This window comes from Miniopterus schreibersii (genome assembly GCF_964146895.1).
Source record: "Miniopterus schreibersii genome assembly, chromosome: 5".
NCBI classification, from domain to species: domain Eukaryota; kingdom Metazoa; phylum Chordata; class Mammalia; order Chiroptera; family Miniopteridae; genus Miniopterus; species Miniopterus schreibersii.
Genome location: NC_138106.1, coordinates 32,632,786 through 32,658,749, shown reverse-complemented (window position 1 = coordinate 32,658,749; position 25,964 = coordinate 32,632,786). Strand labels below are relative to the sequence as shown.

The following is a 25,964-nucleotide window of genomic DNA, read 5'->3' as shown; positions in this document are numbered from 1 at the left end:
CGAGCCTGGCCGAGCCGGGCGCGCGGGGGACGGCGGCGGGCGTCCCGGGCGGACGCCTCGCCCAGACTCCCGGCGCGTCCCGGGGGTTCCGGTAAGTGCGGGTGGTGCGGAGAGCCCGGGGCGGGGGACTGGCGGTGCCGCGGGCTGCGGTCCTTCCACCTGCCCGCCACGTGACCGGCTCGCGCTGCCTTTATTTATCTGTTTGTCGCTCAGCCCCTCACGTGCTCTCCCCGGGTCCTCCGGGCGGGCAGCCGCCGCGCCGCCCCCGCCTCGCGGGAGACGGGGCTTCCACGCTGCGTGACGGCATCCTCGGGTTGAGGTGCGCGCCCGCACATTTCAGGGACGTAAGGGATGTGCGGGCGAGGCTGAGGTTCGTGTTGCTTTGATTCAAATGTGCAAATGGTGCCCTGGGATTAGGCACCGTCACCGCCGAGCCTGGAAGGCGTCGCCCGCTCGCCGAGGCCCCTTCCCCCGCAGACCCCTGCGCTCCTTCCCGTCTCCCTCGCGTGATGTCCGTCGCCTCAGCCGATTACTTGTCTCCCTTCCTGCCAGCCCGGGCCGCGTTCTGGTGACCTCTGGAGAACGCTCGCCGCCTTTCCGTCATTTCCAGACTCTGCCAGTCCGCGGAGGTGCCAGTAACCTGTTCCCTCCTGCCGTAGTCTTCCCTCCGTGGCTTTCTGCAAATAAGAAAGCGATTCGCTTTAAATCGGTGTGCGGAGTAGGCCCGGCCCAGCCGTCACTACTGGGGAGCCCTCCCTTTCTTTGAACGGGGCACACCGCGGAGCTTTCGCGGTCCCTGTGTCCCCTCAGCCCCTTCCGCGCCCGGACGTCAGGGACCGGCCGTCTGTCGTTCACGCCGCTTGAAGCGCAGACTGAATGGCTTTTACGATCTGAGGAATGTTCTGTTTACCTCAGCCGTCGAGCTGGTTTCCTTTGACCCGGTGCGGTGGTTGGACGGGTCCGATCACGCGTGCTTTTGCTTCTCTGTTCCACCCTTCACGCTTCCCCCAAGGCCTGGTTTTATTTCTTTCAGGTTTATATTTTATGCTAATTCTCATCTGCAAATGTAGTAGATGCTCGATGCAGTTGCCATGCATTCTGTTTGGGGGTGGACATTGTCATTTTGATTGTTGACTACTACAGGAAATAATTTTGGAATATCTAGCTGTTCTTTAAAAACTATAAAGATGAAGTGCGATTATGGGTCAGTCTTTACTTGGTGAGCGTTTTTCCTTTCCCTGGGAAGGTTTCATCGTCTCTGGAAGAGGCCCTCTCGCACCTCTGCTTCGAGAAGGACCCCTGGTGGAAACCCGTGGGCAGCCCGAGGGGACCCGTGCAGAGCTTCCCCAGGTGCGGAGAGCTTCCCCAGGTGCGGGGAGCTTCCCCAGGTGCGGGGAGCTTCCCCAGGTGCGGAGAGCTTCCCCAGGTGCGGGGAGCTTCCCCAGGTGCGGGGAGCTTCCCCAGGTGCGGGGAGCTTCCCCAGGTGCGGGGAGCTTCCCCAGGTGCGGGGAGCTTCCCCAGGTGCCGCGAGCTCCCGTCAGACAAGCCCAGGCATGCCCGCACGATTGTAGCTTTTGCTTTGTGTTTATCTGCTGATTTCCTTTCCCCAGATGTTTTGGCATCCTCCCTCGCCGCGTCTCTTCTCAGCTGCCAGCTTGTTCATGGCAGTTTGGTATTAACGTGTCTCTGTGCAGGTAGTCTGTGTGGCCTTGCACTATACTGAATTATAATTAGGTACTTAACCTTTCTGAAAAAGAAGTCTTTGTCTCCTTAGTTTTCCTTTAAAAAATACCCACATATGTGTCTTTGCTTCCTGAATGTCTTTGCTTGATTCAACTGAGAGGAATAATGTGGTTATAGAGAAACCTGACTTTTTAAGTGTTCTAAATCTGTATTACTTTCCTCTATGCTCCCAGAGATATTTCTGGGAACATAAGCATATTTCTGCTTAAGAGTAAAATAATAATATTATCTTTCTAAATGTTATGGTTAATGAGAAGTGTTGTTAAATACTGTGATGAGTGATTTCTGTACTTTGCTCTTAAGTACATTATTTCCCCATTGCACTGATAGGCTCTGCTGCCCCAAGACCCTGACTTTAGTATAAAGGTTGTTACTCGATTGTAATTTCCGCATGTGTATACTTATTAAATGTGCTAAAAGAGACTTTTAACTTTTCAAAATTTACTTAGTTACTTTTAGTGAGTCTATTGTTGTCATAAAATGTACACATTTCTATTGCAGCTGGCAAATTTCAGCAGCGTAAAATAGCCATCTTCTATTGACCAGGGAAAGAGGTTTTGATAATATTGAGAGAGTGGAAGGAATAGTTGATTTTGAAAGAAAAATTTTTTAAAAAAATATATCTTTGTTGATTTCAGAGAGAGGAAAGGAGAGAGAGAGAGAGAGAGAGAACATCAATGATGAGAGAGTCATTGATCGGCTGCCTCCTGCAGGCCCCCAACTGAGGGTTGAGCCCGCAACCCAGGCGAACCCCAGTGGACGTTCAACTGCTGAGCCACGCCCGACCAGGCTGAAAGAAAGATTTTAATCAGGGTTAGAATCATGGGAACGCAAAGGGTATACTGTAGTTTATTTTGAGATACTCAGGCAGGGTTAGAAGATGCCATCTGGGTGGGAGACAAGAGAAACCATGGATAAAATTAAAGCGGGATTGGAACAGATTGCGCCTTCTCTGAGGGAAACAGAATAGAGAGTACCAATTATTTAATAAGAAGGGGAGAAGAAATAGCTGAAAGACTGAGGAACTGGAACTATATTGGAGTGTGATCCATTACCTCATTGCACATTTACTTGATACATTATTTTGTGCAGGTGATTTACCTAGAGAGGGAGAGAAAATATTCTCATTTTATTGGGGACTCATGAATGTAGTCTAAGGCTATATAGGATGAGGTCCTAAACTTAAGGGCCTACAGGGAGCAGGCTGAGTGGGGACTGAGGTAGCCTGGAGAACGTAGGTTTGGCTGCTGGGGACACTGCACTTTGAGGTAACTAACTAGGTAGCTGTTGTTCCCCATGTAGGACTATGTGCCAAGTGTTGCCAAATCGTACTTTTGTCAAAAGAAGCCACTGTTCTCGCCAGTGTGGTTCAGTTGGTTGGAGCATCATCTCATGCAAACAAAAGAGGGGTGGTTTCATTTCCCTGTCAGGGCACACACCCAGGTTGCCGGTTAGATCCCCAGTCAGAGTGTGTATGGGAGGCAACCAGTTGAGTGCAGTGTTTCTCCTCTCTTCCAAAGAAACAAACAAAAACAGAAGCCATGAATCTCTTGGTTTTTTAAAATGTTGATGACTAATTCAATTTAAACAATGAAAACAAGACCAAACCTTGTATATTCCAAACAGTGTATCTGTGGCTTCATGCCCTACAGGCTGTGTGCAACCTCTGCTGTGAGGAATCATTGGCTTAACTCTTTAAGTATTTGCAGTTGATCAGAAGATTCACTTTATTTTTTTCCAGAAGGTACACTTGTATTTATTTTTGTCACATGGTAACTCTGAGCTATTCCTAGAGTTCCTTGATATTTTAGGTAGTTCTAGAAGTGCTTTAAGGATTCTGAAAAGTGACGCTCTTTATTTCATTCTTTTTATATATAGTTTGGATGGAAAATAGACATTTGCTCAGGTTCTTAGCTGGTGGAATTTTGTCTATGCATGATTATCAAGAGTGTTTAAGTGTAAGTGTTTCTGAGGGAAGGGGTCTGGACTAGGTGACCTTTGATGTCCATTTCAGCCATGTGAGTTTTACATTTAATTAGTCCTAGATGCAGTGCTATTAATGTTCAAGGGCCAGAGGGACCACAGCTGGAGCTGTGCCAAGCAAAACAAAGCCAAATCTATAAATCTGTTTTCAGTGGAAGAGCATGTGTCGATGTGGATTAACAGAAGGGAAGTCTGTTAGATGAGGCAGAAGTCCCAGAGAAGGGTTGGAGAAGTGGAAGAAGGGGTCAGGTGTTATGGTCATTTACATGTCATATTGCTGAGGTCACATTTTTAAGTGAGTATGTTTTTGCTTTTGATTCAGATTTGAAGACCTGACTTCTCGCACATTGGATTATGCCCAAGGCTCTTCTACCCAATGATCCTCTTGCAACACGCTGGGCTTCCTCTGCCTAGGCGGCCCCCATCCTCTCCTCCTATGTCAGTGGCTGCCAGGTCTACAGGAACCTTGCAGCATCCGCCGCAGAGGCCTTTTGGGCAGGAGGCTTCCTTACCTTTGGCAGGGGAAGAAGAGTTACCTAAGGGAGGGGAGCAAGACTCTACCCTGGAGGAGCTATGTAAGCCCCTTTACTGCAAACTCTGCAATGTTACATTGAACTCAGCGCAGCAAGCCCAGGCTCATTACCAGGTAAGGGGAGAAAAGAAAATCAGGCATGTAGTGGGAGAACATTTTGGGCTTTGCTCATTTCAGACTTGTCTCTCCCAATGTGCCTGGAATAATCAAGATGGCTTAGTAAACGACTAAATATTAGTTTGTTTGACTAAAAGCATGCTGTTTCTACTTTAAAAGAAAGCATTATTTTCCATAAAATGGTGTCTTAACCTCCTATGCTTAGCTTAAGTGCATTTGATAGCTTGTCTGTTGTAAGCAAATGTATGCCATCTGTGTTGGTGAACAAACCTGTGATCCCGAGGAGAACAGGTATTTGACACTTGATGTACCAAGCTCAGTTCAGTGCTGAAATTGCTTGGAAGAATTAGTCTTATAAATATTCTCTCCCAGCTAATATAGTTTGCGTTGGTTCAAGGTAATCTCTGTCTGTGAATCTTACACTTTCCCTTTTTAATTTCTGATTCTTATATATCCCGTCACTGCTAAGGACAACACAGTATTTTCTGTAATGAGAATAAAATGACATTTGAGTATTGAGTCTTACCCTTCATTTGTAAGAAGCATACTCTGATTTCCTGTAGCCCGTCAGTGTGAACTGATAATCATTTCTAAGATTTAAAGTATTCACCTCCATGTAGAATAGCTAGTGCAAAAGACAAATAGAAAATTAAACTTTGGCTAGAGAGGGTACAATATTTCTTTTTATTCTAGATTGTTGTCTGTTTAAAATCATATAATTTCCTTTTTTGGAGAAAAGAGACCTAAGAAGCAGTCGAGGCCAAACGCCACTGAGTCAAAGGATGCCTCTGGGTCATCATTGATTTGACTGTTTAATCTCTCCGTGAATATCTGCAGTAATATGTCAGTGTGGTAGAAAGATGACTTACACAGGTATTTTTTCTGTCGTGCCACTATAACTTTTTCCAACTTCAAGTTTTTATTTAGTCTGCATGTAAGTTCTTTCTGTTTTGTTTTATCCTAAAGACTGATGATTGTGTCACTTTGTGACTATACATCAGTATTTCGATGGTGTGTTGTTTTCTCTGGGATTTAGGGGAAGACAATATGTTGCTTCCCTGGAGTTCTCTTTGTTTGGGTTTGTTATGCCCCGAAGCGCAGAGTTGAGTTAATTCGATTTCTCAGATCTTGGCACCTGTCGTCATTGGTTCAAAAAGGCACCTTCTGGTTTTATTATTACATTCTTTTTCCTGTTTGCTACCCCCACTCTCATTTCCTCTGGGTACCTCTTCCCATCAACTTGGTTTGATACAGGGCCTTCCTTTGCCTATTTTACCCATTCAAGTGGATTCTATTAGTTTGATCCATCTAAAACCCATCACTCAGTGTTTGTTTTCCTCTTCATTCATTATGGTGGATAGTTCAGTTTTATAGCCTAAGACTTACTTTGAAAACCCAAACCTGGGTTTTAAACTTTGATTTTTAGCTGTATAAAGTCCCTACTAAATCATTCACTTGGAAGCAAACCCACTTGTGTGCTCTTTAAAGAAGAGTTGTCCACTTTGATGAGGGAAAGCTCTTGGGCAATGTGTGATTCAATATGTGTGCATGGATTATACCTGTACCTCCTGCCTTTTCCCCCTCCTGATATCACTTTGTGTCTCTATAGACCGTGATGGTTGCTTCCGGTTATGCATAGAGTTCAGTTTGAATAGGGTCATTAGAGTATAATACTTAAAGTTGATAAACAGAATCAGCATTTATTTAGTGTTTTCTTTTATTCTACATTTGTGTGTGTGCTCTGAACTTTTTAGTTGACAGGATTAGTGATTATACTTAATTGCAGCTCTGTCAGTCATACAGTGAATACATAAATTAGAAAATATAAGAAAAAGGAAGTAAAATTTTGGTAAATTTCTCAGTAATCTGAATTATTAAGTGGAAAACTTGGACGAGAAGGGACAGACTGTCATAGGGGACAATTTAAGCAGCCAGGAACTAGAGTAAACACAGAGTAAAGATGTAGCAAGGGGGTATTAAGAAAGTAGAATCTAATAGAAAATGAAAAGTTTGAGTGTAATACTTGTATGTTTCTAAGAGCTTAGAAGCAAAGATTTGAATGAAACCAATGTTATTGGTAATTTTTAAAGAGGGGGATATTTTTTACAGAGAGACAAGGCAAGCAGTTAACATACAAAAAGTACAGAGCAATTTCATTAGGAGAGTAGAGAAGAAAGCTAATCTTAGAAGTGAGATCTTGGTTTCAATAAGACAGAAATGCTCAAGATGAGAGAATGCGGATCAGAGAGAATCAGAATGATAAACAACCAGAGCATGAACACAACCTAGAGGTGGGTGAATCAACACAGAAGGAGAGCATAGATATGTTAGCCGGAAAGATGCGTCAAACACGAAGATGCTGTACACGGGGTACTTACAGGCAGTGATTTTTAAAGGTCCCGTTTCACATTTCTTGTAATACTGGTTTGCTGATGATGAACTCCTTCACCTTTTTCTTGTTTGGGAAGCTCTTTGGCTGTCCTTTGATTCTAAAAGGCTTTTGTTGTTGTTGTTGTTAATCTTCACCAGCGGATATTTTTTCCATTGATTTTTTGAGAGAGAGTGGAAGGGATGGGGAGAGGTGGGGGGGGGAGAGAGACATTGATGTGAGAGAGACACATTGATTGATTGGTTGCCTCCTGCATGCACCTGACCAGGGCCAGGGATCAAACCTGCAACCCAGATATGTGCCCTTGAGTGGGAATTGAACCCATGACCATCGAGCCACACTGGCCAGGCTGTCCTTTGTTTCTAAATGATCACTTTAGTAGGAAGAGAAATTTTGGTTGTAGGTCCTTACTTTTCATCACTTTGACTACTTCTTGCCACTCCCTTCTGGCCTGCAATGTTTCTGTTGAGAAATTAGCTAAAAGTCATATGGGTGCTCCCTTGTGGGTAATTAATTGCTTTTCTTTTGCTACTTTTAGGATTCTCTCTTTGTCTTTAACCTTGGCATTTTAATTGTGTGTCTTGCTGTGGGCCTCTTTGGGTTCCTCTTGTTTGGCACCCTCTGTGCTTCCTGGACTTGTGTGCCTATTTCCTTCACCAAGTTAGGGAAGTTTTCCATCATTTTTAAAAATAGGTATTCAATCCCTTGCTGTCCCTCCTCTCCTTCTGGTACCCCTTTGATTCTAAGTTGTTAACACTTGATGTTGTCCCAGAGATCACTTAAACTGTCCTCATTTTTTGGATTCTTTTTGCTGTTCTTTTTGGGTGTTTTTTGCTGCCTTGTCTTCCAAATTGCTGGTTTGATCCTCTGCGTCTTCTAATCTGCTGTTGATTCCATCTAATGTATTCTTCATTTCAGTTATTGTATTCTCCATTTCTGACTGGTTCTTTTAAGAAGGAAAAATAAATAAAAAATATGAATAAGAAAATATCACAAAGAAAAAAATTCTCACTGACAAAGACAAACACTTAATAAAAGCACTTTATCAACCAACACTAAAGCTAGTACAAAGGTTAAAAGGCAAAACATGTAGGAAGATCATGTGTAACTACAATAATAAATTAAGGGATAAACATAAACATATAAACAAAAGAAGCACAAAAATAATGACAAAAACATAAATGTGGAGGGGTAAGTAAAAATGGTAGTGATTATGGAATGTGTTTGAAAGTAAGCAGCCATCAACTTAAAATAGACTGCTATAACCATAGTATGGTACATATGAATCACATTGTAACCACAAAGCAAACATCTACAAGAAATAAAGGGGAAGGAATACAAACAATATTACAGAAAGTCATCAACATGCAAAAGAGGAGAGTAAGAGAGTAAGAAAGGAGTAAAGAAGAACTACAATAACAATCAAAACAGTAAAATGGCAGTAACTTCTTTAAATGTAAATGGATTAAATGCTCCAATCAAAAGACAAATGGATAAAGGTATGGTATATGGATATTACTCAGCCATGAAAAAGAATGAAGTCTTTCTATTTATGACAACAGGGATGGACCTAGAGGGTATTGGTTAAGGGAAATAAGTCAGAGAGAGAAAGACAAATACTGTATGCTTTCACTTATATGTGGAATCTAAAAAACAAAATAAACAAAAATAAACTCAAAGATACAGAGAATAAGCTGATAGTTGCCAGATGGGTGGGGCATTTGGGAGCTGGGTGAAAAAGGTAAAGGGATTAAGAAATACAAATTGACAATTACAAAATAGTCACAGGGATGTTAAGAACAGCATAGGGGATATAATCAATAATATTGTAATAACTATACATGGTGTCAGGTGGGTGCAAGACTTATGTGGGGGATCCAACCACTATGTTGCCCACGTGGAACTAATATATCAGATGTCAACTGTAATTAAAAAATTTAAAAAATCAACTGAAAAGTACAAACAGGCAGTGATTTAAAAAGGCTACTCAAGGCAAGGGTAAGACCAATGAGTAAGGCTTACCAGAACCTGGACTAGGCGGAATGGCAATGAGTGTAGACTAATAGAACAAAGTGAGTTGATGAGATGATGAAAGTAAAGTTTTATTTCAACTCTAAAAACCTGCTTTGTAATTTTTAATATAGAGTGATACCAAGACTGCATGCAGTTCATTATTTCAGTTACGTGTGAGCTAAAAAGGGGTCAGTGGTAGTCTGTTTATATGCTAGAACCGTTCTTATGAAGTGCTAAATCACTGCGATTACATTACCCAAAACATTCTAGTTAATTGATGCCACTGTTGAAATCACAAAGTTTCAAATTGCCCAGGGTATTGTAAACAATCCTCAGTCAGGTTTGAACAGTGTTACACTGAAGTCTGGCTGTATCATGTTGCAGTAACTCAGGACGCACAATGGAAACTGCTCAATAACTACTAACCTTTAAAGCTCACTACCATCTTTCCCTGACGTTATGGTGTTCCGAAGCTGGGGCTGCCTTAGCAATACCCATGTGTGTCTGTGGTCACCACAGATTTAATTTTATTTCCAGAACTTTTTAAACTGGTCAGTCTGCTTCAAAATACTCTTAGCTGTTTTTATTTTTAATGAGGTTACCTATTTTTGTAGTCTCAAAATTATGGCTTTAGTTATATCTAAACTTAAAATAAAACCTTTGGAGGAAAAACTTGTCTTTATTATATTAAAATCTGCAGGCTCCAGGTTACTTAGAGCAAGTCTGGCATGGAGAAACAAACACTGTTTCAGCAGCATAAATGCCCAGAGGAAGAACCACTTTAGAATGGAAGGTCATTAACAGATTAAAAAAACAAAAAAGCATGGGTAAGTTTTGCTAAGGCATCCAGAGTTTAAAATAAAGTCAGCCAGTTTATCTGCTAATTTGCATATTCATTTGAAAAAGTACTACTCAAAGTACATTTCTAAAATTTGTCATAAACATCAATTTCTATTTGTAATATTTAGTAGCCAAATGACCTATCATTATTAGGTTAAAGTAGTTCTAGCATTATGATGCTGAATGTAGTGATCATAATTCATAATTCAGAGAGTGAAATGAGATGTCATCTCCAAATTTAAAGTACTGATTTTGGCACATACATTTTAACATGGATCACTCAGGTTTGGGTGGCACCATCGGCACCTTTAATCTCAGCTAGTTTTTATGTTTTCAGAATTCTCCCATCTGATTGTTTTCCAAATGAACCTGCAGTGGACTGAGATGCAAAACATTGATTTGCTACCTCCTGCATGCCCCTCACCAGGGACCAAGTCCGTGAGCCGAGTATGTGCCCTGACCAGGAGTCAAGATGGCAGCCCCTTGTTGTACGGGATGACGCTCCAAAACTGAGCCATACTGGCCTGGGTGGATTATGACTTAGTTGTGTAGCTTTCTGTATTTCATAGAGTTTTTCATTGCCTCCTTCTTCCTTCTCTTTCTTACATAATGTATCATTACTGTACCCTCACTTCACTTTCAAACTCTCAGTCACACTGTCTATTGCGTAGAATCCCCCTTTTATTTTGAGCCCTTCTGCTTGTTCCATTTTCAACGGGTTGCCCTTGGGGTTTGCTCTACAGCTCTAAATTTTGGACTTGTCACCATTGCTCTCTCACTTGGGCTACTATTTTCTAAATATGCTTTTTTTTTTTTTTAAAAAAAAATCTCATTTTGTTTGAGTCCATCTTTACTTGAAGGAAGAAAGAATAAATATAATAAATGTGTGTTGCAACACATCTCTTTAAAATAAAGCGAGGGAGTAATGGGAAATACATTTTTCTGAACCCTTGTAAATCTGAATGTGTTTGCGTTGTGCCTCTGTGTGTGACAGATTTATGGGCGACCTACTTTACTTTTGGGCTTTCTTTTTCCTGGAAGCTTTCAGTCTCTCCTCTTCATCCATGTACCTGAAATTTCACAGGGATGGGTGTGTCTAGGTGTGGGCCACCTTGCATTTGTCCTGTTCAGAGCGTGTAGGTCTGTGCAGTTTGCATACTCCCAATTCTCTTGAGCTCTGGGGACTGTTCTTTGATATTATTTCTTGGATAATATTCTTCTCTATATCTTCTCTCCTTTTCTGGTGATTCTATTAAGCCCATGCGGGACTAGCTGGGTGGAGTCTTTATATTGCTTATCTCTTCTTTCTTTTATTGTTTATTTCTTTAATTTTCTGAGAGGTACTCTAGAATTCTAACCCTATATTGACTTAAAAAACTTTTTTTTGACAATCATAACTAATTTTGAAGGATCTCTTGATTTTTTATTACCTTTTCTAGCATCTGTTTTATAGGATATTAGTTAAGGACGTGAAATCATGGACTTTGGGGTCAGACTGCAGTCTTACTACTTACTAGATATATAATATTGGGAGTATTTCTTCTCTATGCCTCATGAAAAGATGATGATGATGGTGAGTTAGTATGTATAAGACATTGAGAACAGTTCTGGTACCTGAGATAATCCTTAATACTGCTGAGTTGTCCTGGGATGCAGTAGAGCCTGATGGCACGGGCTCTGGAACCAGATTGTCCCCAGCTCTCCCATTTACTTGTGGCTGTGGGCAAGTTTTGTTTTATTGACTTTTTAGTTTGAATAACTTTTAATTTACAAACTAGTTCCAAAAATGGTACAAAAAATTCTTGCAGGCACCTCATCCAGATTCCCGAAATCTTAGTATTTTACATAACTATAGTGCAGTTATCAAAATCAGGAAATGAACACTGATAATATTATATAATCTACAGACCATTTCCATTTCACCAGTTGTCTACTGATGTCCTTTTTCTGGTTCCGGGATCCAATCCAGGATGAAATTTTGCATGTAGTTGTTATGTCTCCTTTACTCAGGACACGTTTAGTTTTTCTTTGCTTTTTATGTTCCTGTAATGTTTGAAGAGCTGTTTTGTAGAATGTCTCAATTTGGGTTTTCTTATGAATAAATTCACGTTATGTCTTTTTTTTTGGGGGGGGGCAAGAATACTATCGAAGTGATATTTATTGTATTGTGTCCGTCCCAGTGCATCATATTGGGAGGGACATATGTGAGTGTTTTGCATCACTGATGCTGTTGACTTTGATCCCTGGGTAAGGGGTGCCTGCCAGCATTCTCCTTTGTAAGGTCACAATTTTTTGTCTTGTGCTTAATACATTTCATATGGGGAGATACTTTGAGACTATGTGGATATTTTGTTTCTCGTCATATTTTTACACAGTGATTTTAGCATTTATTGATGCTGTTCTAGCCTTCCATCTTTTCATAATATTTAACTACCTTCTTTGATAGCTAGAAACCTAGGTTTATCCACCAAACCCTCCCTCCCTCCCTCCTTGTCTCCCTCAATACACATCAATATCTCTGTGAAAAACACACCTACTAACCAGATACCTGGTGTGCATTTTCAATATTTACTTTTGGACAATTTAGACAATTTTGGACAATTATAGTTTCAAATATTACTTCTGCTTGTTTTGTTTTCCTTCTTCAGGAACTCCAGCTTTACATAAGTTATTCCTGCTTTACTCATCTTTCATTTCCACTGCTTCCTTCTCTGACCCTTAAACGTTTTTCTTTATGTCATTTTCTTGATGGCTTTTTTTTGTCTTTTATGCCTCTTACTACATTTTCATTTGTGTCTCTTTTCCTTTGGCACTTGTATTTACTCATTATTTTTGACATGATTCTCCTCCCCCTCCCCCAGAGTTTAATTATTATTTCTATGTTTTGCCCATTTTGAATGTCTGATTCAAAATGATATTTAATATCCCTGAATTCTTGTTTGAATATATTTAATTCAATTTGGAGTGTTTTCTTAATAGTTTTCTTCTATTTCGTGTTGGGTTTTTTTGGGAGGGGTTCATTTGCTGAGATGTGTTGATTTTTATGGTAGTAAATTTTTTCCCTCTCACCTCAAGATATGTTTACTGATTCCAGAGAGAGGAAGAGGGGGAAAGAGAGCGAGAGAAAGAGAAAGAAAGAAACATCGATCTCTTGCCTCTCTTACTTGTGCCCCAACTAGGACTGAACCTGCAACCCAGGCTTGTGCCCTGACCAGGATTTGAACCTGAGACTTTTGGTGCATGGGATGATGCTCCAACCAACTGAGCCGCACCAGCCAGGGCTTTTTGTGGTAGTTTTGTATAGACTTGATTAGTTTTCATTTGTTCATTTTGTGGATATTGGGTGACTTATGAAATTCTTGATTCATTGGAAACCTCTTCTATCACTGCAGCAAAGTCCAGTTCTTTATTTTTTCATTTTTATTTTTTCTGGTGTTCAGGGGAGGATTTGCATGTCTTCTGATATTTGTTTTGTTCTTCTTGTCTTGCAGGATGCTAGCTTTTCCTGTTTTGTTTCTTTTCCCCTTCACCTCTCAGTTGCCAAAGGGTACCTCTCCCTTCCTTTTTGCCCCTTTCTCTTCCAGAAGGCACTTTGATGAAGCCACCTCAGGTCACGTGTGCCTCAAAGCTCCTTTCCAGCAGTCGGTGACTGGATCATGTTTTAGTATCTATAGATTTAGGGGCTGTACTTTTTCTGGTGGTGGTTATAAACCAATTTTAGGTGTTCTGCTAGCTCCTCTCTCTCTCTCTCTCTCTCTCTCTCTCTCTCTCTCTCTCTCTCTCTCTCTCTCTCTCTCTCTCTCTCGCAGTTTTTGTCAGACTGTTCTTGTTTACTGTGGAGGCTTGTGGCAGGAGCATGAGTGATTGCTCACTGGGATTCAATGTTTTTTTTTTTTTTACTACAGCTATTTTCAAGCCTAGACATTCTGTGGTGCTAGTTATGTGGAGGACATGATTTGTTTGTAGTTTTATTTGTTTTTCTTATCATTCTTTATTGTTTGCAGAGGATATGTGGGGAGATGCAGATCTAGGCAGCCACTAACCACCTATCTGGAAGCTGCTGGGCAAGTTTTTAACTCTCTAAACTTAGTTTCCTTATATGTAAAGTGGGAATAATAATTACACCCAATTAATAGAGATTTCATGAAGGTTAAATGAGATAATATTTATGAATTGTTTAGAACACTATCGGTCACATAAGTGCTCAACAATTTGTAGTTGCCATTATCATTATGTTATGGATGCGATATTGGCTTGAATAGTGGATACTGTGGATACTGCTTTAAAAATAAAACTCTCTTAAGTTGACCCTCCTTTAGTACTGTGCACCTCATCCTCTGCCCTTTTATGGACTGTGCTCCTGTAAGCCATGCTTTAGCTTCTGGGTCATCTCCCCTGTGTTTTTTTCTTTTTTTTTTCCTGACTTCCTCTTGTCATGCAAAGTAGGCTAAATAAAACCCATCTTAAAAAAAAATCTTTCACTGATCCGTTTCCTCTTCTAGCTCCTCACTCTATTTCTCTGTTCCCTGCCATAGGAGAACTCTTCTAAAAAGTTGCCTATACCAGTTGTCTTCATTTTTGTTTCACATCTCCCATTGTCTCCTTAAGCCACGCACAAACCTTTTAGCCCCCACTACTCAACTGAAATGGTTCTTACCAAGGTTACTCTTGACCCGTCTTTTCAAATCCAAGCATTAACTTCTGTGTGTTGACCCCACAGTAGTATTTTTGCTATTATTTTAAATGATTATGAAGTCCTTCAGACATAAAAAAAGTACTAAAATAATATAATGTACATGTGTATTTGCCATCTAGTTTAAAGAGAGAAAATGATCAAATCATTTGACCCCACCCCCAACCCCACCCATTCCCAATTGTATCCCTTTCTATGCTCCCAGATGTAGTCACTACACTGAATTGGTATTTCTTGTTCCCATACTTGTTTTGTACTTTTGCTACATATGTTTCCCTATCTGATATGTAGTGGAATTTTTCATGTTTTTAACCTCCATATGAAAAAGATTATTCTTAAATATCTTCTTCTGCAACTTATTCTTTTTATTCAACATTTTGTTACAAGAATCATTCATGTTGCCATGCTAGAGTTTTATTTTCACTGTGTATATAGTATTCCATTGTTAGCTCCGACTAGACTACAATTTATCCATTATGTTGTAGATGGACACTTAAGTTGTTTCCACTTTTCAGTTGTTACAAACAGTCCTTCCAGAGACATTCTTACAAAAATTTTCTTAGATGTGTTTGGTAATACCTAAAGGAAGAGCTCCTGGGTTATAATGTATTTAACTAGACTCTTCTTTTGAATCACCTTGTTCTAGGCTTCCATGATACTACACTTGTTTGATTTTCATCCTACTTCATAGGCCGAGCAGTTTCCTCTCATCCCTGATCCTCATTCTCTACTACACTCTATATTTTAGTGTCCTGGGGGTTTGTCTTTGGCTCTCTTCTCTATATTCCCAGCTTCTTGCTTCGATTTTCTCTAATTTATTATCCCCCATGCTGATACCAGGATAATCTTTATCAAATGCAATCCAGTCATGTCACTGCTTTGCTTAAAGTTCTTCAGAGGTCCCTGCTGCGTCTAAGTCCAAGTTCTGTATCATGGACAAAACCATTAAGGATTAGCCCCCCACGTATTACAATTCCTACCTCTTCTCTAAAGGATCCTAAAGACCATCTCTCTAGCAGGCTGGGCCTTTGCTTAGACCATTTCCTCTGTTTACAATTTTCTTCTCCTTCACTCCTAATTGCCTGTTAAACTTTTGCTCATTTTAAAAGATGACTTATTTACATGTCCTGTTTTTTTAGGGAAGTCATACGTGACACCTTCAGGCGGAAGTAAGAAATTCCTTCTTTGTGTTCTCCTAGCAGTTTGTTATTTCCATTATACTTCTTGATTCATTTATCCAGCAAATATTTACTTATTTGCCTGCTATATGCTAGAAATTGTTTTAGACATTGGGGCTAGAACAAGACAGGGTTCTTATTTTCCAAGGAGTCTAGATTCCAGAGGGTAGAAAAGAGAAAAAACAAGTAAACAGACAATATTATTTTAGACAGATAATGTGGTGATGCAATGGAGAGTGTATGTGCGTAGTAGGTGGGGATGAGTATGACATTTCAGATTGAGTGAGATGCTGTTTTGAGTTGAGACCCAAAAGATGAGAAGGAGCCTGCCATGCAGTGACCTGAAAGAAGAACATTCTAGGCAGAAGGAACAGCAAGTGCAGAGGCCCTGGAGTAGAATGAATTTGGTATGTTTAAGGAACAGAAAGAAGGCCAACAAGGCAGGAGCATAATGAGCTGGGGAAAGGGGGTGCTGTATGAAATAAAATCTGATAAGTGGACAGGGCCAGATCACGTAGGGCCTCATAGGTAAGATTTATTGCTTTTAAGTGTAGTGGGAAACCGTTGGGAGATTTTACGTGAGAGAGTGACATGATCTGATTTGTGTCTAGAATTACCACTCTGGCGGATATGAGGAGGATTATAGGAGGAAAGAGTGAGAGCAGAAACCAGGGAGGAGGAGTTGTTGCACGTGGAAGATGTTGGTAGCTTGGATTACTGTGGTATTTGTAGTGTCCATGGGAAGAAGTGGAATGACTTAGGATATATTTTGAAGGTAGGCCACTAGGACTGGCTGATGGACTAGATGTGTTGGCTTTAAGAAGAGATGGAATCAAGAAAAGGACCTCTTTTCCTGAGTAACTGGGTGTCATTTACTGACATGTGGCTGACTAGTGGTGGTGGCAGTGATGAGAAAGTTCTGTGCAGGAGGAATCAGAAGTTACTTTTTAGATATTTTAAGTTGGATATGCCTCTTAAGATTTCAAAGTGTGAATGACAGGAAGTCAGTTGGTTAGGTGGCTCTGAAGGTCAGGGATTGACCTAGTTTCTTGGTTGACCTATATCAAATGACCAGAGACTGGGGCGACTTAAACAATGAACATTTATGTCTCACAGTTCTGGAGGCTGGAAGTCTGAGATCAGGGTGCAGTATGGTTGGGTTTTGGTGAGGACCCTCTTCCAGATTGCAGACCACTGACTTCTTGTATTCTCACATGGCAGGTAGAGAGTGAGGGGTACTTCTGGCCTCTTCATAAGGGCCACTAATTAGGCTCCACTCTGAAGACCCAATTACCTTCTAAAAGCCTCTCCTCCTAATATCATCGCATTGGGATTAGATTTCAATATATGATATTTGGCAGGATACAAACATTGAGTTCATAACAGGGATGGAGATAGGTAATTTTGGGAATCAGGAAGTTATTCATTATATATTAAAGCTGTGAGACTGGGTAAAATAACAGAGTTTGAGTGTAGATGGAGAGAGAAGAGAGCTGAGGCTTTGGACACCACAGCATTTAGAGAATGAGAGGTAGGAATATAAGAGGGAGTCATAGAAGACAGTAGAAGGAGAGAGGATCAGTTGCGTCATGCTGCTTAGAGTTAGAATATGATGCAGGCACAGGTATGACCACTGGGTTTGACTTCCTGCACGCCACTGTGACCATGGTGAGAGTACCTTTGGGGCATTCCAGTGGTCAGAAGGTAGAACTTGGCTTATCACTTTAATCAACTGCATATGTACCTGTCACCTCTAGAATGTGAGCTAGTCCTATTTCTTTTTAGGGTTTAGCATATAGTAGATGGTGAATAATAAATGCTTGCAAGTTCGATTTTTACAGTGTAGTTTAAAGAATAACATACTTTTTTACCCTCATTTAGGATGCTTTTAGTTCACTGATCCTTCCCACCAATTTGTATCAGTTTAAGGAGTATAGTCATGTGAGTACTAACGTAAAGGAAACACAGAGAGAGAAGCAAACCCATTTTAATAGAGGTTCTCAGTGCATCCTGCAGCCATTGTGCTGTGGTGAACAGGGTCGTGCTCTGGACTTGGAAGGCCTGCCTCAGGCGCTGGCTCCACTGGTTGGCCCTGCTGAAGGTGTTGGTGTCAGATCCCCCACGCTCTCTGGATCACAGTTCTTCAGCTGTCATATGTAGGTAATATTAACAAATCCTCCTACAGAATTTTCATGAGCAGAAAATGAGCTAATACACAAAGTATAAAGACACTCTGTAAGAGATATTTTTGTAAAGATAATTGGATTATCCATTTTGTTGCAGACTTATAAAGTAGATTAGATCAGAGTGTCATGAAGTTCATATTTAGGCAGTGGCATGTGAAAGGCAACAAGTTTGGGGAGGACCCAGATCACTGCAAAATGTAATACTTTTTTAGAAATATATAGGAAATTAATTTCTTTTGGCTTTATCCGCTTATCTTTCCCAGATAAATTTAATCATCCTGTTGGAACTGAAGAATAGACTCTTTTACTTTAAGGTCAAGTAATCACATCTAGCTAGTGGTCTGTTTACCCCTGTGTTATATATCTGAAAGAATAAAATGTAGTTAGTGTTGCTTGTTTTCTCTCTCTCTCTCTCTCCCTCTCTTTTTTTAGTGAATATATGAACTTGACGAATTTTCCCATGGTGATTACCCTTTCATTTTACTTCTAGGGTAAAAATCATGGTAAGAAACTCAGAAATTACTATGCAGCCAACAGCTGTCCTCCTCCTGCCAGAATGAGCCACGTGGTAGAACCTGTGGCCACTCCAGCTGTTCCAGTCCCTCCACAGGTGAGACATGTGTCAGGGTGGAAGCTGTCATATGCACAAATGGTCATGGATGAAATTTGCCATCCATGTGCCCATCAAGGTACAGTTGGGCAAATACTCCTGAAAGGTCCCACTTGGTGCTTTTAACTCCTTGAACTCTAGGGTTGGATTTAATGCATGCCAAAACCCACGAACCTTGAGATTCTCATTGGCTTTGGTTGTAATGCATGAAGTGATGAAACAAATATTGTTTCATGAGTCTCTATGCATTTCTCAAAATTCTGGCTTAAATGACCCTCCGTGTCTAGGCTAAGCTAGAATAAAACCCAACTAACCCTGAATAGAACAAGAGATTTTTAGACATTTATATCTTTATTCTAGTTAATTCCATTTACTTCATAGTTTGCTTCCCATTAAGATCAGTTTCTTGAGATGCCCCTCCCCCATCTTTTTTAACTGCTGCTCAGAGAACCTGTGTAAACTCTTTGGTTGAAAGCAGTTCTGTTCACTCTTTGTAAGTCAGAGCAGGTGTTTCAAGCAGGATATTCCTGTACTTTAATAGCCCCTGACAATGGATTCTACTCCTCAGTCTGTCTTGAAGTATTATTTGTCTTAGAACAATACAATGGCCATAGGAATACCTCTGAGTGCTTACTGTGCCAGGTACTCTGCTAAAGGCTTTTCATGCATTGTTTCATTCAGGAGTGGGACTAGAATGGGGAGAGGGATGCACTTCACTTGGGCACAAAATTTAGGGGGGGAGACAAAAAACAGTGGTCAAGATAACTTTTAAAAATTCAAAATTTAATGTAAAAAAATTCATTGGTGAACAAAAGGTCAAAAACTTAAGGACAGGGTAAGTATTACTGATTTTCTTTTTGCCTCAGGCATGGCACAGTTACTGATCCTTTCTTTATTAAAATTTTGATATATTGTTCCTCATTGATTTTTTTGCATGAGTTTTGATTTGTAAAAATATTCCATTAAAATATTATTTACCTTGATTACTGGGTTTTTTGGATTCTCACTTAAATTTTATGCCCGTGGCAAGTGCCTGCCTTGCCCCATTCTAGTCCTGGGGCCTGACTATATGTAAAGCTTGCAGTAACTTAGAGATGTTGGCCTTATTACTCAAAGTAATCCATGGGCCAGGAACATCAGTCTCCTCTGGAAGTTTATTAGAAGCTCAGGTAAGCTAGGTGACTTGTCCATGGCTTTACACGTGGTGGGGCAAGAATTTTTTTGATCTTAGATTTCTACTCATAACCACCATGGCATAATTTTACTCTTTTGAATGCCAGTTTTCCAGTACATAAAGTAGGAATAGAAATACCAGCTATTCCTCCATCATCAAGAATTTGTGGGGATAAATACGATATGTTAAACACAGAGGACAGGAGAATTCCCAGGATGATCTTTAGGTAGTGTAGCTGCCACAGTATTAATTCCTGAAGGCAGCCCTGGAACTGGATGGCTGCTCCCTGTTGGGGACTGTTTTCAGCTAGCTCCACCCTTTTTGGGCAACCAGCCTTAGCCTTCTTTCATAATCTAGCCCTTTGTGGTGTTTGAAGAGAGCTCTCCTGTCTCTAGAAAATCTTCCCTTCCTGGTGAAAGAGTGCTGCTTCTCTGAGCTGATCCTGATATGCTTTCCAGACTCTTGTATATTTTATTTCTCTAGACAGAATCTAGTTTGTCATTTTTTGTTAACCCAATAACATTTATTGAGCGCATACTGTCTTTCAGGCACTATGTTAGGTTTCCTGTAACTCAGTTTCCCAGCCTGAATACAGTTGGCTGGATCTGCTGGTTATTTTTCCCTAATTGTGTTATATCTATAGCTAATTTGTAGACTCTGAGCAGGGGCTCATTTAAAAAAAAAAAAGTGTATAGCTTCTGCATGAGGTAGCAAGCCCTACACACAGTAGGTGCTCAGTCAGTGCTTGTTGATGGATTCTGGGCTGACTTTACTTTTTCTGATAATGTGATATTACGCCTTACCTATACTACCGTAAATCTTCCATTCTGGGTTTTTAAGTTTTTGTTTTTTTTAAATTGCTTCATTGGAGATAGCAATGAGTCATTTCATTCATTATTTTGGTACATTGGTGATTGTCCTGCAAAACCATGAATAAGTGCCTCCTAGCCTTAGATGGAACTTTGAGAAGAAGGGAATAAGCTCCAGATTTTTTTTAACCTTGTTTCTTATGTCTGTGATGTCAGATGGGCTCCTTTAAGCCGGGAGGCAGAGTGATCCTGGCCACAGAGAATGATTACTGTAAGCTCTGCGATGCCTCCTTTAGTTCTCCGGCTGTGGCTCAGGCTCACTATCAAGGGAAGAATCATGCCAAGAGATTGCGGCTGGCGGAAGCTCAGAGCAACTCGTTCTCGTAGGTATTGCCGTTTTCTCTGAGGCCAGAGTGTTGTGTGAGACTGACTGTCTGTAGAGAGAAAGAGTTGAAATGGATCCCTGTTTATCAGTCTTACCCTTTTAAAATTTCTTTTCTCCAGAGAATGCTCAGAGGCTGGTCAACGGCGTACCCGGAAAGAAGGGAATGAATATAAGATGATGCCTAATAGGAGAAATATGTATACAGTACAGAATAACTCAGGTATCCAGTGGATTTCCACATACCTTAGCTACTTTCTGCAGATGGTCTCCTTTATTTTTATTTCTTCTAATCGTAATAGATAGCCCTGAGAATTTGGGGTAAGCTGTTTTGTTTGAATTGGTCTAGTGACTTTTCAAGCAGGTATTTATTTCAGGTCTCGTTTATTTGTTTTCTATTTAATACATTATTTATTTTGATTTTAAATTGTCGTTTATGTTTTAAGATCTTTTATTATAGTTCCTTTATATTTCTTCTGGTATTTGCCAGCTGAGAAATGTAAAATGCATTATAAAAATGGGCTATTTGGTTTAAAGATGCACCATGTTAAATCTATGTTTATTGGGGAAAGTAAAAAAAAAAAATATAGCAGTGTTTAACCAGGGTAGGGAATTAGAATTACCTGAGGAATTTTTATAAAATACACATGCCTGAACCAGGACTTAGAGATTTTCAGTCAGTAAATTTGGAGTAGGACCCAGACATACATATGTCTTGAAATTGCTTCCTTTATGATTCTGATATACACCTTCAGTTCAGAACAACTGGTTTGTAGGTATGTTTTCTGCATTTTCTGATTATTTTCAGGAGGGAAAGTAGGACTGAGTATTCCCTCATGCTCCCCCTGCCCCAGCCTCCAGTGTATACACATACCAGCACAGGTCATTTGTGTGAACACTAAAACAAATGAAAACCAAAAAAAATTAATTGGAAGGTAAGAGAAGCATAGAAAATAGGGACACATTGAAACAACAATGCATTATAATTAATAAAAACATAAACATATCAGTAATTACAATAAATGTAAATTTACCAAATTCTCAGTTAAAAAACAGAGGTTATAAGATTAGATTTAAAAAATTAGCTGTAATGAAGGTAGCTGAGATAGCTGTATTACTATTAGATGAAATAAACGTTAGGCCACAAGGCAGTATAGACTCTCTTCTCTGACCAGAGAATAATGAAGTGAGATGTCAATAGCAAAAATATTAAAAAAAACCACAAAATTTTTAGTTGTTTGGAAATTTATAAACATTTCTAAGTAATTCATGGGTCAAAGAAGAAATTATGTGGTATATTAAAAATTCTTAGAACCAAATAGTAATTAAAACACATTAAATTTGTAGGGTGCAGTAAAAGTATTATTTTGAGAAGTCTTAAATATTTATTATAGTAGAAAGGCATAAAATTGATAAGCTAATGTTCCAACTGAAGAAGTCACTTATGTTAAAAGAAGAAAATAAAATTATCAATACCACTAACATCTTTACATGTTGCTCCACTTTTTCTACATACTACTTTTTAGAAATGTGGTTATATTTTGTGATGTTCTTGTTTCACTTAATAGCATATTATAATCACATTTTCCTGTAATGAACATGTTTTCATTATTTTTAGTGACTGCATGGTTTTCATTATTCAAATTGTATTTTTGGAACTCCCCTTTCCCGACATCACCTCCCCCCAAAAAAAGCTTTTTATAAATACTGATGAAATAAATGTCCTTGTTGATAATTCTTTATACAAAAATACTTAATATTTTCTTAGGATAATTCTTAGAAATAGAATTTTTGGATTAACGAGTTAGCATAATTATAAAAGTTCATATAATGCTGGGAAATTAAGTCATTTTTAAAACTGTATTTACTTTTTAGAGACATTGTCATTTAGAGTTTGGGCTTGGCTCTACAGTAACCTTTTTGACAATAGTTGGAAGAATCATATTAGCTTTTAGATCGAACCTATATAAAATTGTAATTTAAAAAATCCATTAACTTCACATTCATTTAAAAACTAGGAATCTGTGAAAAAAACACAAAACAAGGAATCTGTGAATTTTATAATTTTATCTTAGAAATACAAATTACAGTGATGATTGATCAGACTGTTGTCATTTACTTAGTGAATACTTTGAAGTGAACACATTACTTTTATCTCTTGCTTTAGCAGGTCCGTACTTCAATCGCCGCTCCCGGCAGAGAATTCCACGGGATCTGGCCATGTGCGTCACTCCAAGTGGCCAGTTCTACTGCTCGATGTGTAATGTTGGGGCTGGTGAAGAGGTGGAATTCCGGCATCATTTAGAGAGCAAGCTGCATAAAAGCAAGGTGTCTGAACAGCGGTACAGGAATGAGATGGAGAACCTGGGCTACGTATAGTGATTGTTGTGTTCAGATAGAGCAGCTCGTCCTGCCTGTTATTTGCCTTCTGTCAACATGCCCTGCTTCGTGGTCCTTTTGATATGAGTACATTCCTCTGCTTAATGTTAATACATGTAACCTGCAGTGGTACCCTGCGGTGTCAAAACCGGGGAAGGACAAGAACGGGCTTCTTAGGTCATGATGCTTTTTCAGGTCAGTTGTGTTGAGTTACTTAGAGCATGTGACCTACCTACCCCATGAAAAATAATTCTTTATCTTGACCAAGTTCTGGTCAGTTAATAGCCTGATCACTTAAGAGCTTTAACTATTTAAAAATCTCATCTTCTTTTGCAATTTTGGTTTTTTGTACTGTTAAGTAAAGGATTTTATTGGATTCTTCAGATCAAAGTAAAAACAGGTAGGCAGAGATTTCGGTTTCCCAAGGCAGCGTTGGAACTACCACCTCAAGTCAGTGTCTTGTCGGTAGGATATCCTATTATAACCTGATTAGGGTCTTTCATAGGACATGTTCCCCTTTGTCGTGTCTTCCCGTGATTGAGATGAAGGTTTTCTTGGTTCCAGACACTCCCAGTGTGCGTATGGACTTCCAAACAGTGAAACTTCATTTCCAGTTGTGGGTTTCACTCATTTAAGTGCCACTTTCTTCCCTCTTTTATTCTCCCAGTTGAATTAGCTTGTCTCATAAGTTCATTTTCATGCCTCAGCTACGTTGTGGGATTTCCAAGCCCCACATTCGAATATCCAGTGAATTCAAGATAGATACGGTATTTTTTTTAAACAAATATTTTTCAGCTGGTTTTAGAAAATGTAAAGATGTGTTTGATTTTTCAGTTTAGAGTTACGTCATTGATAATGACGTCATACTTATATGATGGTCTCAGTCCTGAGTTCAGATCTCTGGGTATTTGGTTTGGCGGACTTTGTAGATAAACTGATCCTTATATTTTACTTACATTCACCTCTGTCTTGCTAGTTGGCTGTTCTGAGAAATACCATTACCTTACTGTTTTATAGCTAAAGAGGAGTTTTAAAAAAATTAATCAAATTACAGTATCATTTCTAGCAGAAAAAGACATGAACTTCGATTTCATCCTAATTCAGCTTCCTTGAAGATAATAGAAATACATTATAGATTACTTGGTATCTGATAGTTAAACAGTATTATTAGTTTTTTGTTTTTTTTAAAATAAAGCTCTAGTGTATGTGTAGATGGAGTACTCTATGAACTTTCATTAACTGTATTTTATCTGCTTACTCTAGTTACATGGATAAGACCGGTGCTCATCCATAGTTCTTTTGCAAGGCCACATAGAAGTTTATATTCAGCAGTATCTTTGCACTATGGTCAATTCACACTTGATTGCTTACATTACCAATTAAAAAATACCAAACTCCTTTTTTTCCTTGAGAATTCTAAATGCAAAGAGGTGGGGAGAAGGAAATTATAATAATTATGCCTTTTCTTTAATACTTCTAAACGATTTTTGAACAATCTAGATCCAAATTTGAAATTCAGTTTTGTAATTAACCTCTGGTACAGTATCCAGTCACTCTTATGTTGAAGTGATAGTTTTTGAAAAGTTAAATTAATTAATTTTTTTCTTTTCTTTCAGAAACAAAAGAATAATGTTCCATTGAGACTCTATCTAGACCTGTGACCCTTTGTGTAGTAACCTATAAAATACAGTTGATTAGGGCAATTTAGAGCTTATTTTATTGGTCAGAGTGTTACTCATTTTGCTGCTAAGTATAATTTTTTGGTAGATTTTAATAATACAGTGCTGGCCACTTGGTTCTATAATTATTTAAAAATGCAACTTTTCCTTTTCTCTGTATGTACATTTATGTACATATACACACACATGAATGTTTTTGTGATACCATAGAGAAGGTTTCATTGAATTCTTATTTCAAATAACAGTAAAAGATTTTGGATAAAAATTTGCATTTTGTGAAAGTGACATTCATCCACTTTCAGTTTTTCCTTTGCACATAAAATTAAAGGAAGGGTTTCCCTCACTCTCCCTGCTAAACAATTTCATTATATATATAAAAAGCAGTGGATTTGAGGCCTTGATGTTTTTCCTGGCCTTTCGTATTCAGGTTTCCAGTCTCCCAGTGCCCTTAATGGATGTTAGGAATGCATAAATGCATTTTCTTTCAAAGAAAAAAGATTTATAGTGTTATTTCTTACTTGCTGTTTCCTTTGCACTAAAAAAGAGCTCTGTGTTTGTTTTATATGACACTTTAGATACCATATTGCCTACAGTAACTCTGTTTGCTCCTTAATTTCTAAACTCTAGGAAGTTGATAAATAACTTCCATGATCATTTATAGAGGTTACATATACATCTCCCCTAAAATTAGCCCCTACAAATCTCTGTGACAGTGGGTTGGATTCTGGGCTTGTTACCTTGCAATATTCTGTGTTTCACAGGTGAGACAAAGGGTGACAGAGGCTGTCAGAAAGGAAATGCCTGAATAAATCCATCTCTGCATGATGCAGTTTCTCATAGTCACGCATTCCTTATAGACAGTGTTTTTTCCCTGTCAGAGAAGATGGTGTTACTACTGCAGTCAGTGACATGATGTCTGTTGATTTCATTTGTGAAGTCCAGTCCTGCTGTGTAATGTGCTTTAGAATTTGCACCCCGTGCTCCCTAGGAATCATGTTAGTGTCTTTTATATGCTGTATACAAGGATGGACTGAGGCCTAAACAACAGAAAACCTGTAATCAGTTAAATTAAGTAGATTTCAGTCATCATCTGCAAGAAGCACTCATGGCATCACAGTCTCTTTTCTCTGTGAGTATCTTTGTGTAAGTTGTCATTCAGAATCAATGTGAGAAGATGACAAAAACTCTACTAAGATACTGAGGGCAAGAAGTTGTAAAGGAAAAATTCCATGTCCTAATTAAAAGATTGGATTGCAT

General features: G+C 39.3%; 1 protein-coding gene across 3 annotated transcripts; it reads left to right on the top strand.

Annotated features, from left to right (window-relative positions):
- ZMAT3 (zinc finger matrin-type 3) lies at positions 1-25,964 on the top strand. 3 transcript variants are annotated; one of them, XM_081138386.1, is made up of 6 exons: positions 1-91; positions 4,049-4,372; positions 18,165-18,284; positions 20,484-20,650; positions 20,772-20,872; positions 22,820-25,964. In XM_081138386.1, exons 2-6 carry the CDS (start codon positions 4,103-4,105, stop codon positions 23,026-23,028), a joined length of 867 nt encoding a protein of 288 aa, XP_080994512.1. In that variant the 5' UTR covers positions 1-91; positions 4,049-4,102; the 3' UTR covers positions 23,029-25,964. The 3 variants fall into 3 exon arrangements, with proteins under 3 accessions (XP_080994512.1, XP_080994510.1, XP_080994511.1); XM_081138384.1 differs by having other exon boundaries at positions 22,817-25,962; XM_081138385.1 differs by lacking the exon at positions 1-91 and adding an exon at positions 224-370 and having other exon boundaries at positions 22,817-25,962.

Bases quoted from the DNA above. Each gene is read 5' to 3' on its own strand.
- ZMAT3 (XM_081138384.1), top strand. From the start codon at position 4,103: ATGATCCTCTTGCAACACGCTGGGCTTCCTCTGCCTAGGCGGCCCCCA. The intron at 4,373-18,164 runs GTAAGGGGAGAA...TTTTACTTCTAG, and splicing joins AAGCCCAGGCTCATTACCAG to GGTAAAAATCATGGTAAGAA. The intron at 20,873-22,816 runs GTATCCAGTGGA...CTCTTGCTTTAG, and splicing joins TACAGTACAGAATAACTCAG to CAGGTCCGTACTTCAATCGC.